This window comes from Bos grunniens, chromosome 9, assembly GCF_055505025.1.
Source record: "Bos grunniens cultivar Pamir isolate PY7600 chromosome 9, Bosgru_T2T1.0, whole genome shotgun sequence".
NCBI lineage: Eukaryota > Metazoa > Chordata > Mammalia > Artiodactyla > Bovidae > Bos > Bos grunniens.
The window spans coordinates 66,193,339-66,205,338 of NC_141173.1; the positions used below are offsets into that span (position 1 = coordinate 66,193,339).

General features: G+C 37.5%; 1 protein-coding gene across 9 annotated transcripts in view; it reads left to right on the plus strand.

The window, feature by feature from the left end:
- Positions 1-12,000, plus strand: part of CEP162 (centrosomal protein 162) — a 93,383-nt gene that overhangs the window by 46,151 nt on the left and 35,232 nt on the right. For all 9 annotated transcript variants that reach the window (XR_015132371.1, XR_015132370.1, XR_015132369.1 and 6 more), the window contains 5 exons: positions 4,341-4,623; positions 5,474-5,735; positions 8,900-9,033; positions 9,297-9,524; positions 10,067-10,207. Coding sequence is in view for 6 of the 9 variants with exons in the window: in XM_086316403.1 (XP_086172529.1) it covers positions 4,341-4,623; positions 5,474-5,735; positions 8,900-9,033; positions 9,297-9,524; positions 10,067-10,207 (1,048 nt within the window). In the remaining 3 variants the exon portion in view is untranslated. The remainder of the gene's footprint in view (positions 1-4,340; positions 4,624-5,473; positions 5,736-8,899; positions 9,034-9,296; positions 9,525-10,066; positions 10,208-12,000) is intronic.

Below are 12,000 nucleotides of genomic sequence, written 5' to 3' on the forward strand. Positions count from 1 at the left end.
TGATGGGACTAGATGCCATGATCTTAGTTCTCTGAATGTTGAGCTTTAAGCCAGCTTTTTCACTCTCCTCTGTCACTTTCATCAAGAGGCTCTATAGTTTTTCGTTTTCTGCGCTAAGGGTGGTGTCATCTACATATCTGAGGTTATTGATATTTCTCCTGGCAATCTTGATTCCAGCTTGTGCTTCATCCAGCCCAGTATTTCTCATGATGTACTCTGCATATAGGTTAAATAAGCAGGGTGTCAGTATACAGCCTTGACGTACTCCTTTTCCTAATTGGAACCAGTCTGTTGTTCCATGTCCAGTTCTAACTGTTGCTTCTTGACCTGCATACAGATTTCTCAAGAGGCAGGTCAAGTAGGTAGTCTGGTATTCCCATCTCTTTCAGAATTTTCCACAGTTTATTGTGGATCCAAACAGTTAAAGGCTTTGCCATAGGCAATAAAGTAGAAATAGATGTTTTTCTGAAACTCTCTTGCTTTTTAGATGATCCAGCGGATGTTGGCAATTTGATCTCTGGTTCCTCTGCCTTTTCTAAATCTAGCTTGAACATCTGGAAGTTCACAGTTCATGTATTGCTGAAGCCTGGCTTGAAGAATTTTGAGCATTACTTTACTAGCGTGTGAGACGAGTGCAATTGTGCGGTAGTTTGAGCATTCTTTGGCATTGCCTTTCTTTGGGATTGGAATGAAAACAGACCTTTTCCAGTCCTGTGGCCACTGCTGTGTTTTCCAAATTTGCTGGCATATTGAGCACTTTGACAGCATCATCTTCCAGGATTTGAAATAGCTCAACTGGAATTCCATCACCTCCACTAGCTTTGTTCATGATGATGCTTCCTCAGGCCCACTTGACTTCACATTCCAGGATGTCTGGCTCTAGGTAGCACCATTTTAGTAATGTGAATTCTAGTATGGATTTTTGCATTTGTGTTTTAAGAGCTGAAAAAAAGTGTACTTTCATTAAAGGCATAAGTATAAACGCTAGCATACTTATCAAAAAACTTTTTATCGTAAACTAGGATGAGTAATTCTAGCTGCTATAACAACAGAAAAAAATCCCTTGAAATTTTAATAGTTTAACATCATCAAAAATGTATTTCTTGCTCACATAATTCCGTGTATGTCAGTGCAATTGGGGTAGGACTGTGCCATAGGCATTTAGGGACCAGGGCTGTTTCAGTCATCAGCACACAGCTTTAAGGTTCTCATGGCTTCATGTAAAGAGTCTATAAGAAGAGAAAAAAGATGGTTTAGCGTACTTCCTTTTAACTGCCTCAACAGAAATGTTACATCACTTTAGTCCATATTCTATTGGTAAGAACCAGCACCTCTAGCTAACAAGGTCCAAAAGGAATGGAAAATGTGGTTTGCTTGTGTACCCAGAAAGAAAGTAAATGCATTTGGTAGGCATCTAGCCTATCTCCACCAGAATCTGCACTTCTGTCAAATATCCATTCCACTCTTCATACAAAGACCTACTTCACACAAAGACCTACTCACCTCCTCCCCAGCAAATAGGCCAAAGTCTCATTTAGGGCTGTATCCGTCTGAAAGGCCAGTATTTCTTGGTGAAGCACACTTCTCTCTATCAGGTTTGAATGTAGCTCTTCATTGTCTGCTAATCAATGAATTAAAAAGACAAGTTACTACTTCCTTACCCACACCTTTCCCATTCAGAATGGAAAAGTATGAGAAGAAAATACAGCCATCAGTAATGCAACTTTGAAATCCACTGAAAGACCTTGTAAAGAACTTTCCTTAATTAGGCCAGGATTCTGCTCTTAAGGTGGAGCTACCAAGTAACTCTATTGTTTCATATAGCTCTTGGTTCCAATCCTTGAAGAATTTGACTTGTATTTCATCTCTGTTGGCTTCAGCTGAAGTGGTTTTCAGGGGGAGGGTATGCCGTCTTGGAGGAGGCACTCGTTTCTCCATCTACTTTCTGCCTGCAGGTGGTTTTAAGGCTCCCAAACAAGTCTCTAAGCCTTTTTTCTTTTTTTAAGTAGAGTTGTGGTTTCTTTGTCACTACAGCTCCTTCAGAAAGTTTATTAGACTTCTGATGTACTTGGTTCCAGTTAGTCCCCTGTGCCAGTAACTACACTTAACATTCTTTGCTAGACACAGGTTTTAAATCTGTTTTATGTCTGCTTCCTTATTCCCTCTGTTTTTTCTCTCTCAGTTGCAGCTGTCTGAATATATTTTTAGGAACAATAACCTTAAGTTTGAAGATGACATTTAGAATATATGATATTTGCCAAGGGACTGAGTCACTCTTTTCAACCAAGAAGCTCTCGTTGGTATCTTGCTTGTTCATAGCATTTTGTAATGCTGAATCTTACTGTTTGAGTTTAGACATGGAGAGTGAACCTAAGACACCTTAAATTCCACACTTTGTTCCCTCTGATTTCTTCTTAACAAACCAACCCGTTCTCTCTTGAAATTATTTTTTTCTCATAATATCTTGTCAAAAGTAGTCAGTGGTAGCTGGCACTTAAAAACTGCCTGTTCTCTCCTGCCATTTTCTTAGTACCCTAGCCTGGGTAGCCGTGTGGTCTGCCTTATAAACTGTTGTAGGTGACAGTTTAGCAAATGTTCTGTTACCATAAAACATGGGTTGTTACCTCTCCAGCCTCTGTATCAGTTTCCTTGCCACCTAAAACCCAACGACTAAGCCTCATATTTTAGATCTTGCCATCATAGCACTCACATTCTAAAGACAAGAACTAGCGTCTGGCCCCATCTAGACTGAAGGCAGTGATGAAATGTAGTTCATTCAGTCACAGCAAGAAAAGGGAACAATTATGATGATAATCAGGTTCTGCTACCATTAAGAAGGAAAGAACTATTATCAATATGTTTTCTGATTATTACAGCTACTTCAAGTATTTCTAACAGTTATTAAGAAACTAATCTTCCTTATGTGAAAATGGTAGCCTCTTAAACTTTCCTTTTATCTTATTTTACAAATTTAAAAATCAAGTAACCTAATGGACCATGATGTAGTAATTAAAAAATGACAATATACGTATTTCTGGAACTCCCATAATATGCCAATATTTAATCATATTTATAATATTTCTTGTAAGGAATAGTTTCCATATTTTAAAAATCTACTGATCTGAAATGTCAGAGAAGGCAATGGCACCCCACTCCAGTACTCTTGCCCGGAAAATCCCATGGATGGAGAAGCCTGGTAGGCTGCAGTCCATGGGGTTGTGAAGAGTCGGACACGACTGAGCGACTTCACTTTCACTTTTCACTTTCATGCATTGGAGAAGGAAATGGCAACCCACTCCAGTGTTCTTGCCTGGAGAATCCCAGGGACGGGGGAGCCTGGTGGGCTGCCGTCTATGGGGTCGCACGGAGTCGGACACAACTGAAGCGACTTAGCAGCAGCAGCAGCAGATCTGAAATGTAACATTGCATTTAAGTGTTTTAAACTAAAGGAATGATTTTATTTTAAAGTCCTAGTGATTTTTCTTGTTTCACTTTAAAAATTTCCTGTACTGTGGATGAAATTATTCATTTTAATATTTATGTTTCATGCCTTGATTTAAATTATGGTTACTTCTTTATTTCTTCTGTTGTGTGTACTTAGTTGCTCAGTCAGGTCTGGCTCTTTATGACCCCATGGACTGTAGCCCACCAGGCTCCTGTGTTCATGGGGATTCTCCCATGAACATTCTCCAGGCAAGAATACTGGAGTGGGTTGCCATGCCCTCCTCAACCAAGGGGATCAAACCCAGGTCTCTGGCATTGCAGGCGGATTCTTTACCAGCTGAGCCACCAGGGAAGCCCAAGAAAAGTGGAATGGGAAACCTGTCCCTTCTCTAGGGGATCTTCCTCAACTAAGAATTGAACCAGGGTCTTCTGCATTGCAGGAGGATTCTTTACCAGCTGAACTACCAGGGAAGCTAGAAATGTATAAAATATTTTTCCTGCCTAAAACGCATGTTGACGTTATGAGCTATATTACAAAAAGGCTATTTAGAAATTCACTTTTAAATATTTCTTGGACAAAAGCAATCTCAGTCTTGTTTGGTTTGTCTTTCCTTTGAAGTAGGTCTCAGAGTCAACCATGAAGTCCCTTATGCTGCATTGAAATTATCATTTTAAAACAATTATGTGATGCTGTATAAGTTTACTGTCTTAACCAGAATTGTAAATAATGTCTTTAACATTAATAACCTAATTTAAACATTTACAAATATTAAATATATTTAACGTTATATATTAATGTAAATATGTTTATATATAATGTGTATACACATATTATTAAAACTGATATTTGAGGACTTATATAGGGTTCATTCTCTGTGTCCTCTTTTGTTTTATAGCTATAAGAAACTCGCTGAGAATAAAGAAACTGAATTTGTTAGCCCTTTACCCCTTAAGATTAACCCAAATGTTGTGTCTCAAGAACCACAAACTGTGAGCCAGTTGTTGGACAAAAATGAAGAGAATGTAGTTTTAGAAAAGGCAACAAATGAAGTTACAGAAAATAACTATCCAAGAGCAAATGCTGTGGAAGAACAAATAGATAAAATGTACCTTGATATTTTGAAGAAAAAAATATCTGTTGGTCCTTCATTATTACCTCAGGATGACAAAACAAATAAGGTAAGTTTTTATAATTTGCATTGATTTGACATTCTGATAAATGAAGTTACGTAAATACTGTTGAGAAGTATGTATTTCCTAAGCTAGTGGGATCGATTACATACTGATGTCCACATAAATCCTGGACATCTGTGAGAAGTATCTATTATAACACTCTGTGGTCCCCAAATTTAAAAATACCACTGTAGCATTAGCTCTCTTTCAGAAGCCATTCTTTACATTTTCATTTTTTTAGTGAACATAGTCTAGAGTTTGAGTAGCAGAAGAAAATTACATGTATTCATCATTTTAGTGCTTTACAGTTGTCTAGTAGTCTCTGTTCTACAAAAGAGGTGAGTTGGCATTTCATATACATGCTGTTCACAGCTCTTGAGAAACTTACATTTCACTGTTCCTTTTTTCTCTGTTCTTGATTTATTCTGATTATATATAATCAGACCATGACCACAGCATTCCGTTTTTATTTTACAGTTCTGAGTTATGTGTTTACCATAAACTATCACCTTGTAGAATAAGGCAGGGTACTACTACATTTTTATGTTGAGAGATCTGGAGAAGAAAGATAAGATTCTTGTCATTTCAACACTTGTTCTCTGTTTTCTTCCATGTTCATTCATTGCTTTCTGGCAAGCTTATTTTGTTTTATTATTTTGCTTTGTCTTACTCTTGATTTTGAAAGTGTTGGTTCCAAATATTAAAATTCTGATGAATTTAGAGAACTTTAATATAATGGTTTGCCTTCTATGAATTATGTTCTTTAGTTATCACTATGATTTTGCTACCTGTTAATCTTATTTGCAACTGTAGTTGAAGTTTATTTAAGTACTAAAGAGTTTGCACTTGTATGCAGACTTTAAGATCTCAACTCGATTCTGGAGAAGAAGGGACTGTAACTGGTAAACAGCTACCATACAAGAAGACCAAAAGTGCACCTCCTTTATTTAAAAGAAAACCCCAGAGTGGATTATATGCATCAGTTAGGAGTTCAGGGTATGGCAAACCCAGTTCACCATTCAAGACATTTTCTAATCTTGAAAAGAAAACTTCTAAGGACATCATGAAGAGCAAAAACTTGAGATCTATTCTTGCCTCAAATCAAAGTAGGAAAAAAGGTAATCATTCTATACATCTAGTATATTATTTTCCTTGTTCTCTGCTTTCTTTGTTTCCTTTCTCCTTCTGTGAACTTTCCTTATTAATAGAAAAAAAATGAATTGTAAGGTATTACATTCCATTTCTGAAAGATTCAGTTCTATTGAGTTCAGGAGGTTTTTCATTGTTAGTTCTGTGTCTTCCTGAAAGAAACCCAGAAAGTATAGGAAGTGAGTATCCAATCCCTTCTCATCTGGTTGGCTTTGTAATATTCAAAATGTTTGCCAGAGGAGAGCTATCAATTCAGAATCAAGTGGCAATGTACAGGTGAAGGTTGATCCAGAAAGAAATACCTGGGTATTTGTTCAGTATAGACTTGGAGAGTCGAGATGTTTTCTGGGTCACAGAATGCCTACTTCTATACGTCATAGTTCAGTTCAGTTCAGTCGCTCAGCCATGTCCAGCTCTTTGTGACCCCATGGACTGCAGCACACCAGGCTTTCCTGTCCATCACCAACTCCTGGAGGTTGTTCAGACTCATGTCCATTGAGTCAGTGATGCCATCCAACCATCTCATCCTCTGTTGCCCCCTTCTCCTCCCGCCTGTCATCACAGTGCCTCCTAATCTGGATATTTCCTAATCCAGTCATTTTTTAATATGTTGGCAGTAGGCAAGGGTAATTTTCCACGTAGAAGCCCATGATGCAAGTAAAAGAAATAGAGATGTTTGACTTAGACCCACATTTCTGTTGCCTTTGGACTTCATTGGGAGAGGGAGAGCAATAGAGCCAGAAGCATTTTGTCCTTTTCTGTGTGATTAACTCGAATAGGTGACCAGTTCCATCATTGTTATCTGGTAACAATAGTTGTCAGAGGAGAAATAACCTCGTTGGAAAATTTACTTCTGCCTTAGAGTATTTTCCCTTGCCTTTCCCCATAACTGTCAATTTCAGGGCCACATTGACTGTATTTAAAATTCTTTCAGCATCAAAGACTCTTTTCTTCTGTCTGTGCTCATGCATATTCGCTGCAGAAACTCATGCGTGTAAGCTGGAAAGGCTGGGGCTGACCCGTATCAGCAGGGGAACAGCAGTCATGGGCGGGTCTTCTGGAGACACAGAATTGTAATTTCTGGCTTAACACAAGCATCCTTTCCTCCTGTTCTCAACCTGTGGACCTCTAATCCCTTCCTCTGAGAAGTCTCCTGGGGTCTCGTTTTCTCTTACTTTTCTGTGAAATGACTAGAAGGAAGGAGAAAGGCAAGCATGTGAACGAACAAACAAAACATTTTACAAGAATAGATCACACTTCATAAGTTCTTTTAAAATAAATATTAGATTTAGTTTTACTTAAATCTGTAAGCAGAAAAAGAAACTTCCTCCTAAGAAATACTATATCCCAAAAGATCATTTTAATAAAATAGACTATGAAAACCCCTGAAAGGTTGCCAAAACCATGTTGTTTTTACCTACATTTTTCAATTCTATACATTATCAGTTTCTCTTCTATGAAATGAGTTAATAAAACCCCCATTCACATGCCTGCCACTCATTTTTGTTGGTTTTATTTTTACTTGTTCAAGATATATCTTTTATATTCTCTCTAGCAACTGTAATTCCCCACAGCTTTTGAATGTGGGTCTTGGTTCCGGCTGTTAAAGGACCAGAATGCTTTTCACCAGTCCCTTAGCCATCACTTTCTAGAATTATTTTGATTGGTTTCTTATTTGACTGAATTCTCTTAATCCATTGTTTTTTCAAGAAGGGCTCATAAGTTCCAAACACTGCACTTTTCACATTTGAATTTTATATCCAATCAAATTTTCTTTCATGTATAAAGAGAAAAGATATTGTCCATGTACTGTTACTGAAAATAATTACTTAGGGAGACCAAAATTAAGAACTCAGGAAAGAACAATTCTGGCATCAAAGCGCTGGCTGACTGCAGCTTGAGCAAGAACCACTTGTCACTCTTGGCTGCCATGTCCTTGGAAGAATCACAACGCTAGCAGATCCCCCGCCGTTCATTGGCCATGTTAATGGACCTCCAGTGACTTGGAAGGTTTAACGCCTGCTTTCACAATGACTCAAACTTTATTTATGAACAGTGTAAGAAATTTTCTCCAGAAAAACCTTCCACAACACTCAGTCCAATTAAATATGATTACTACTATATGAGGAAAAAATGGCAGGCCTGGAAGAGAGTGGAAGGAAATCTCAGGGTGAGGTCCTGTTGGGGACTTGTTGTTTCTTTTGACTTTTCTATATTTTCCAAATCTTTAATGACCATGTGTTTTAACTTCAATGAAAAAGTCAACCTTGCATTTAAAAAGTTAGCATCTTGAAGAAATTATTTAAGTTTCAAATGTTTCATTTACATCTAAGGCAGTCAAGTACATATTTATGCAGTATTCAGTTCAGAAACTGTAACATTAGAATATGGGCCTGAGGATCTCTTCTCAGTATTTCCGTTAATTTTTTTTTATTATAAACTGAGTAACTTATTGGTCTTAGAATTATTTCTTCTTTTTTTAAGATTTACAAGGTACCTTAAAAACTGAAAATTTGACCGGAATATGTGTGTGTGTGTGTGTGTATGTGTGTGTGAACCACATTTTTTCTAATTTAATAAACAGGATATTATAGCAGTTTTGTCATTTTCTTTTTAATCAGATTTTAAACTACTTGTTATGAGGTTTGCATGAAATTTATATTATTCCAGTGATACTGTATCTTGATATATATTATTTATAAAAATTGTGCTTTGAAAGCATACTTTAATCTGAACTGAAATATTTCATTATCAGCTGCTCTTTGATTAATTGTTTAAATACTTCTATTTGCTATTGCTATGAACATTTAAAACGATAACTTATTGAAAAATAGTAAAACCTGAAATTACCCTAATCCACATTCTCCTCACATATATTGAGCTCCATCTGTCATTTAATATGAATCTTGGGTCAATGAGCCTTCTGTGTCAAATTGAATAGAATGTTGATTATGAACTGGAGTTCAAGTGCAATGAAACAGATGCCTTGCAGTGTTTATTAGGCATTAGCCTCCTTTGAGATGCTCATTTGTCTTCATGTCCTCATTAGTACTTATTGTTAAATAATTGCCTGAATACACACTCAACATGGTTTGTATTTATGGTGCTTTTATCCATTGTTTACAATATTTAGAAATCTTACCTGCAACAAAGCTGATCAAGCCTGCATCTTTGGGTAAACCAGCTCCTCAAACTGAAAGTTGGCTGGCTACTCCTAAGTCGTCTGAGGGCCCCACAGAAGCTGACTCCTGTGTTCAGTTTCAGAATGTAGGTATTAAATTTAAAAATAATATTCATACTGTTTTATGTTCTATATATATTGAAACAATTATAAACAATGAAATATTTGAAACTTCTTTTGTGTTGACGGATACTCATCACTTTTATTGAACATGTATTGATCTTCTTGATTAGTAGAACATTGTTAAACATGTCATTTTTATTCTTTGTGGGGTTTCTTTCCCCTAACCAACCCATGTTTGAATCTCCTATGTAACTCTACATAATGAAGTAATGCTTTTCATTAAAAGGATTCTTCAGGATATCATGGTGGGAACAAGGAGACAGAATTGCTTATGTTTAAAAGAGTTCAGGAAGCAGAGGAAAAATGGAAGGGTGCCCAAGCTCTGATTGAACAAATTAAAGTCACTTTCTCAGAAAAGGAGAAAGAGCTGGAAAATAAGATGGAGGAACTAAAGAGACAACAGGAAAAGGAACTCTTCAGACTGAATCAAGACAATTATATTCTTCAAGCCAAGGTACTAGACACATTGTCCTATTTCTCCTTTTATTTATTAAAAAGAACTTGTACTCCCTGCTAAATGCATTGTTATTTTCTTGTTCCTGGGGCCTCTTGACTTGATATATTTGCTGCATAAAACATGAACATGGTTCCTGACGGTGCCTCCTTACAAAAGAGCCTACATGAAATCCTTGTGGGGGGGGGATCAAAAATTAAATTGGTTCGTTTTGATAGTTTTCTTCTTAGCAGTCCTTTTTGAAAACTAATCACTTGGTTCACCGTGACCTTCAGGGAAGACAGCAGTTTCAGAAAGAAAGCTATAGAAGTTCTAGATTCAGGAAAGTGACCCTGTGTAGCATTTCTGAGTTACTTCCACCGTCAGAACCATCAGTACAAAGCATCCCTGTAGTGACTTAATTGTAGTTGGTGTTACGATAATTCTAGTGTGCTTATAAGACAGTCTTAGGTCTATACACCTGGAGTTTTCTGATGTTCTTCCTCACTTCTCACTGTATCATTTTCTTCCCCAAATGAAACAATACCTGCATTTTCTCAAAGTTGAGTAGTTTTGAAGAATCAAACAAAAAACACAGGTGGTTACATTTGGGAGAAACAACTGATCCTGTCACTGAAGAAAAATTGAAGCAAATCCGAAAAGAAATACAAGAACAAGAGATGCTTCTTCAAGGATATCAGCAGGTATGGCTCTTCAGCACAAATTTAGTTTGTCTTGAGATTCTTTGATTATAAAAATAAGGCCTTTAAAAATATGGACTCTGTGGGAGAGGGAGAGGGTGGGAAGATTTGGGAGAATGGCATTGAAACATGTAAAATATCATGTATGAAACTAGATGCCAGTCCAGGTTCGATGCACGATACTGGATGCTTGGGGCTGTTGCACTGGGACGACCCAGAGGGACGGTGTGGGGAGGGAGGAGGGTTCAGGATGGGGAACACATGTATACCTGTGGCGGATTCATTTTGATATTTGGCAAAACTAATACAACTATGTAAAGTTTAAAAATAAAATTAAAAAAAAATATATTTCTGCATCCATTTAACAGGTAATGGCAATGGAAGGAAGTAATAATTTGACTAGTCTGTGCATTTTTTATGGGGAGAATTAAAGTGGTTAAGAGCATGGGTTCTGGATTCAAAAAAATCTGATTTTAGATTTTGCTTCATACCTGCTCTATAGCCTTAGGCAAATCACATTACCTCTCTCAGGCAGTTTCCTCATCTGTGAAATGAGGATAATAATTCCTGTCTCACAGTGGTTGTGAAATTAAAATAAAACTGCAGATCAACCTCTTCCTGCCTTCCACACAGTAACCAGTTCGTGCATGTTGGCCTGTTACTAATTCTAATAGTCAGATTTCCTTAGAAACTGTCTTTTTTTCCTTTGAAAGTGAAAGTGTTAGTTACTCAGTTGTGTCCAGATCTTTCCAGCTCCAGGGACTGTAGCCTGTCAGGCTCCTTTGTCCTTGGTATTCTCTAGGCAAGAATACGGAGTGGGTTGCCACTCCCTTCTCCAGGGGATCTTTTTTTTTTTCCCATAGATAATATTGGCTAGTTTTGATACTATATTGAGAACTATAAATCTGAAATCAATTGCCAATGCCTTGAGAGTAAAACTAAAAAATGAATTAAATGGGAGAAAATGTGTATGTTCTGCGGAAGCCATACATTTGTTCTCTGTGATGACAGAGTCTTGGTGGTGTTGACAGTCAGCCGGGGCAGGTTTGGCTATGTTCCAGCATGAGACTTGTCTTAGTTCCTCCTGACCACTTTTTTTTTTTTTTAACTTCTCTATCCTTTTCCTCTGTCTTACTCCTTTTTCCTCTTTTGACAACTGTAACCTAAGCATCCAGCCTCACAATAATAAGCATTTTCATTCTGGGGACATCCGAAGAAAGCATTATCACATCAGAAATTACAGCTTTTCTTTTTAGTATATATTTATTTTTTCACTGGTCTCAGTTGGGGCACTCAGGACCTTCGATCTTCTTTGCAGCATGTGTGATCTTTAGTTGCGGCATGTGAACTCTTCATTGCGGCCCATGGGATCTAGTTCCCTGACCAGGGATTGAACCCAAGGCCCCTGAGTTGGGAACACAGGCAGAATCTTAACCACTGAACCACCTGAGAAGTCCCCAGATATTCCAGCTGTAAATGAAATAGTATGGATTTTGCAAGATACCCCATCCTGGAGTTAGTTAGAACCTTCCAAACCCTCCCTGCCATTCTGAGCTTGCTATATACACAGCATGGGTTTTAAAGCAGGAGTTCACAGACCTATGCTTTTGCCAACCACCCACTCCCATAAAGATAACATGAAATTGATGTGTCTATGTATGTATGTGTTTTTCTGAGTTTCATTAATTCTGCTGAAAATCAGCCACAAACTGTGTGTCAGGCACTGGGCCAGACATGGTGAGACAGTTCATGGTTTTCATGAAATCCTCAGTGGTCCTTGGTTTTCATCAATTTCT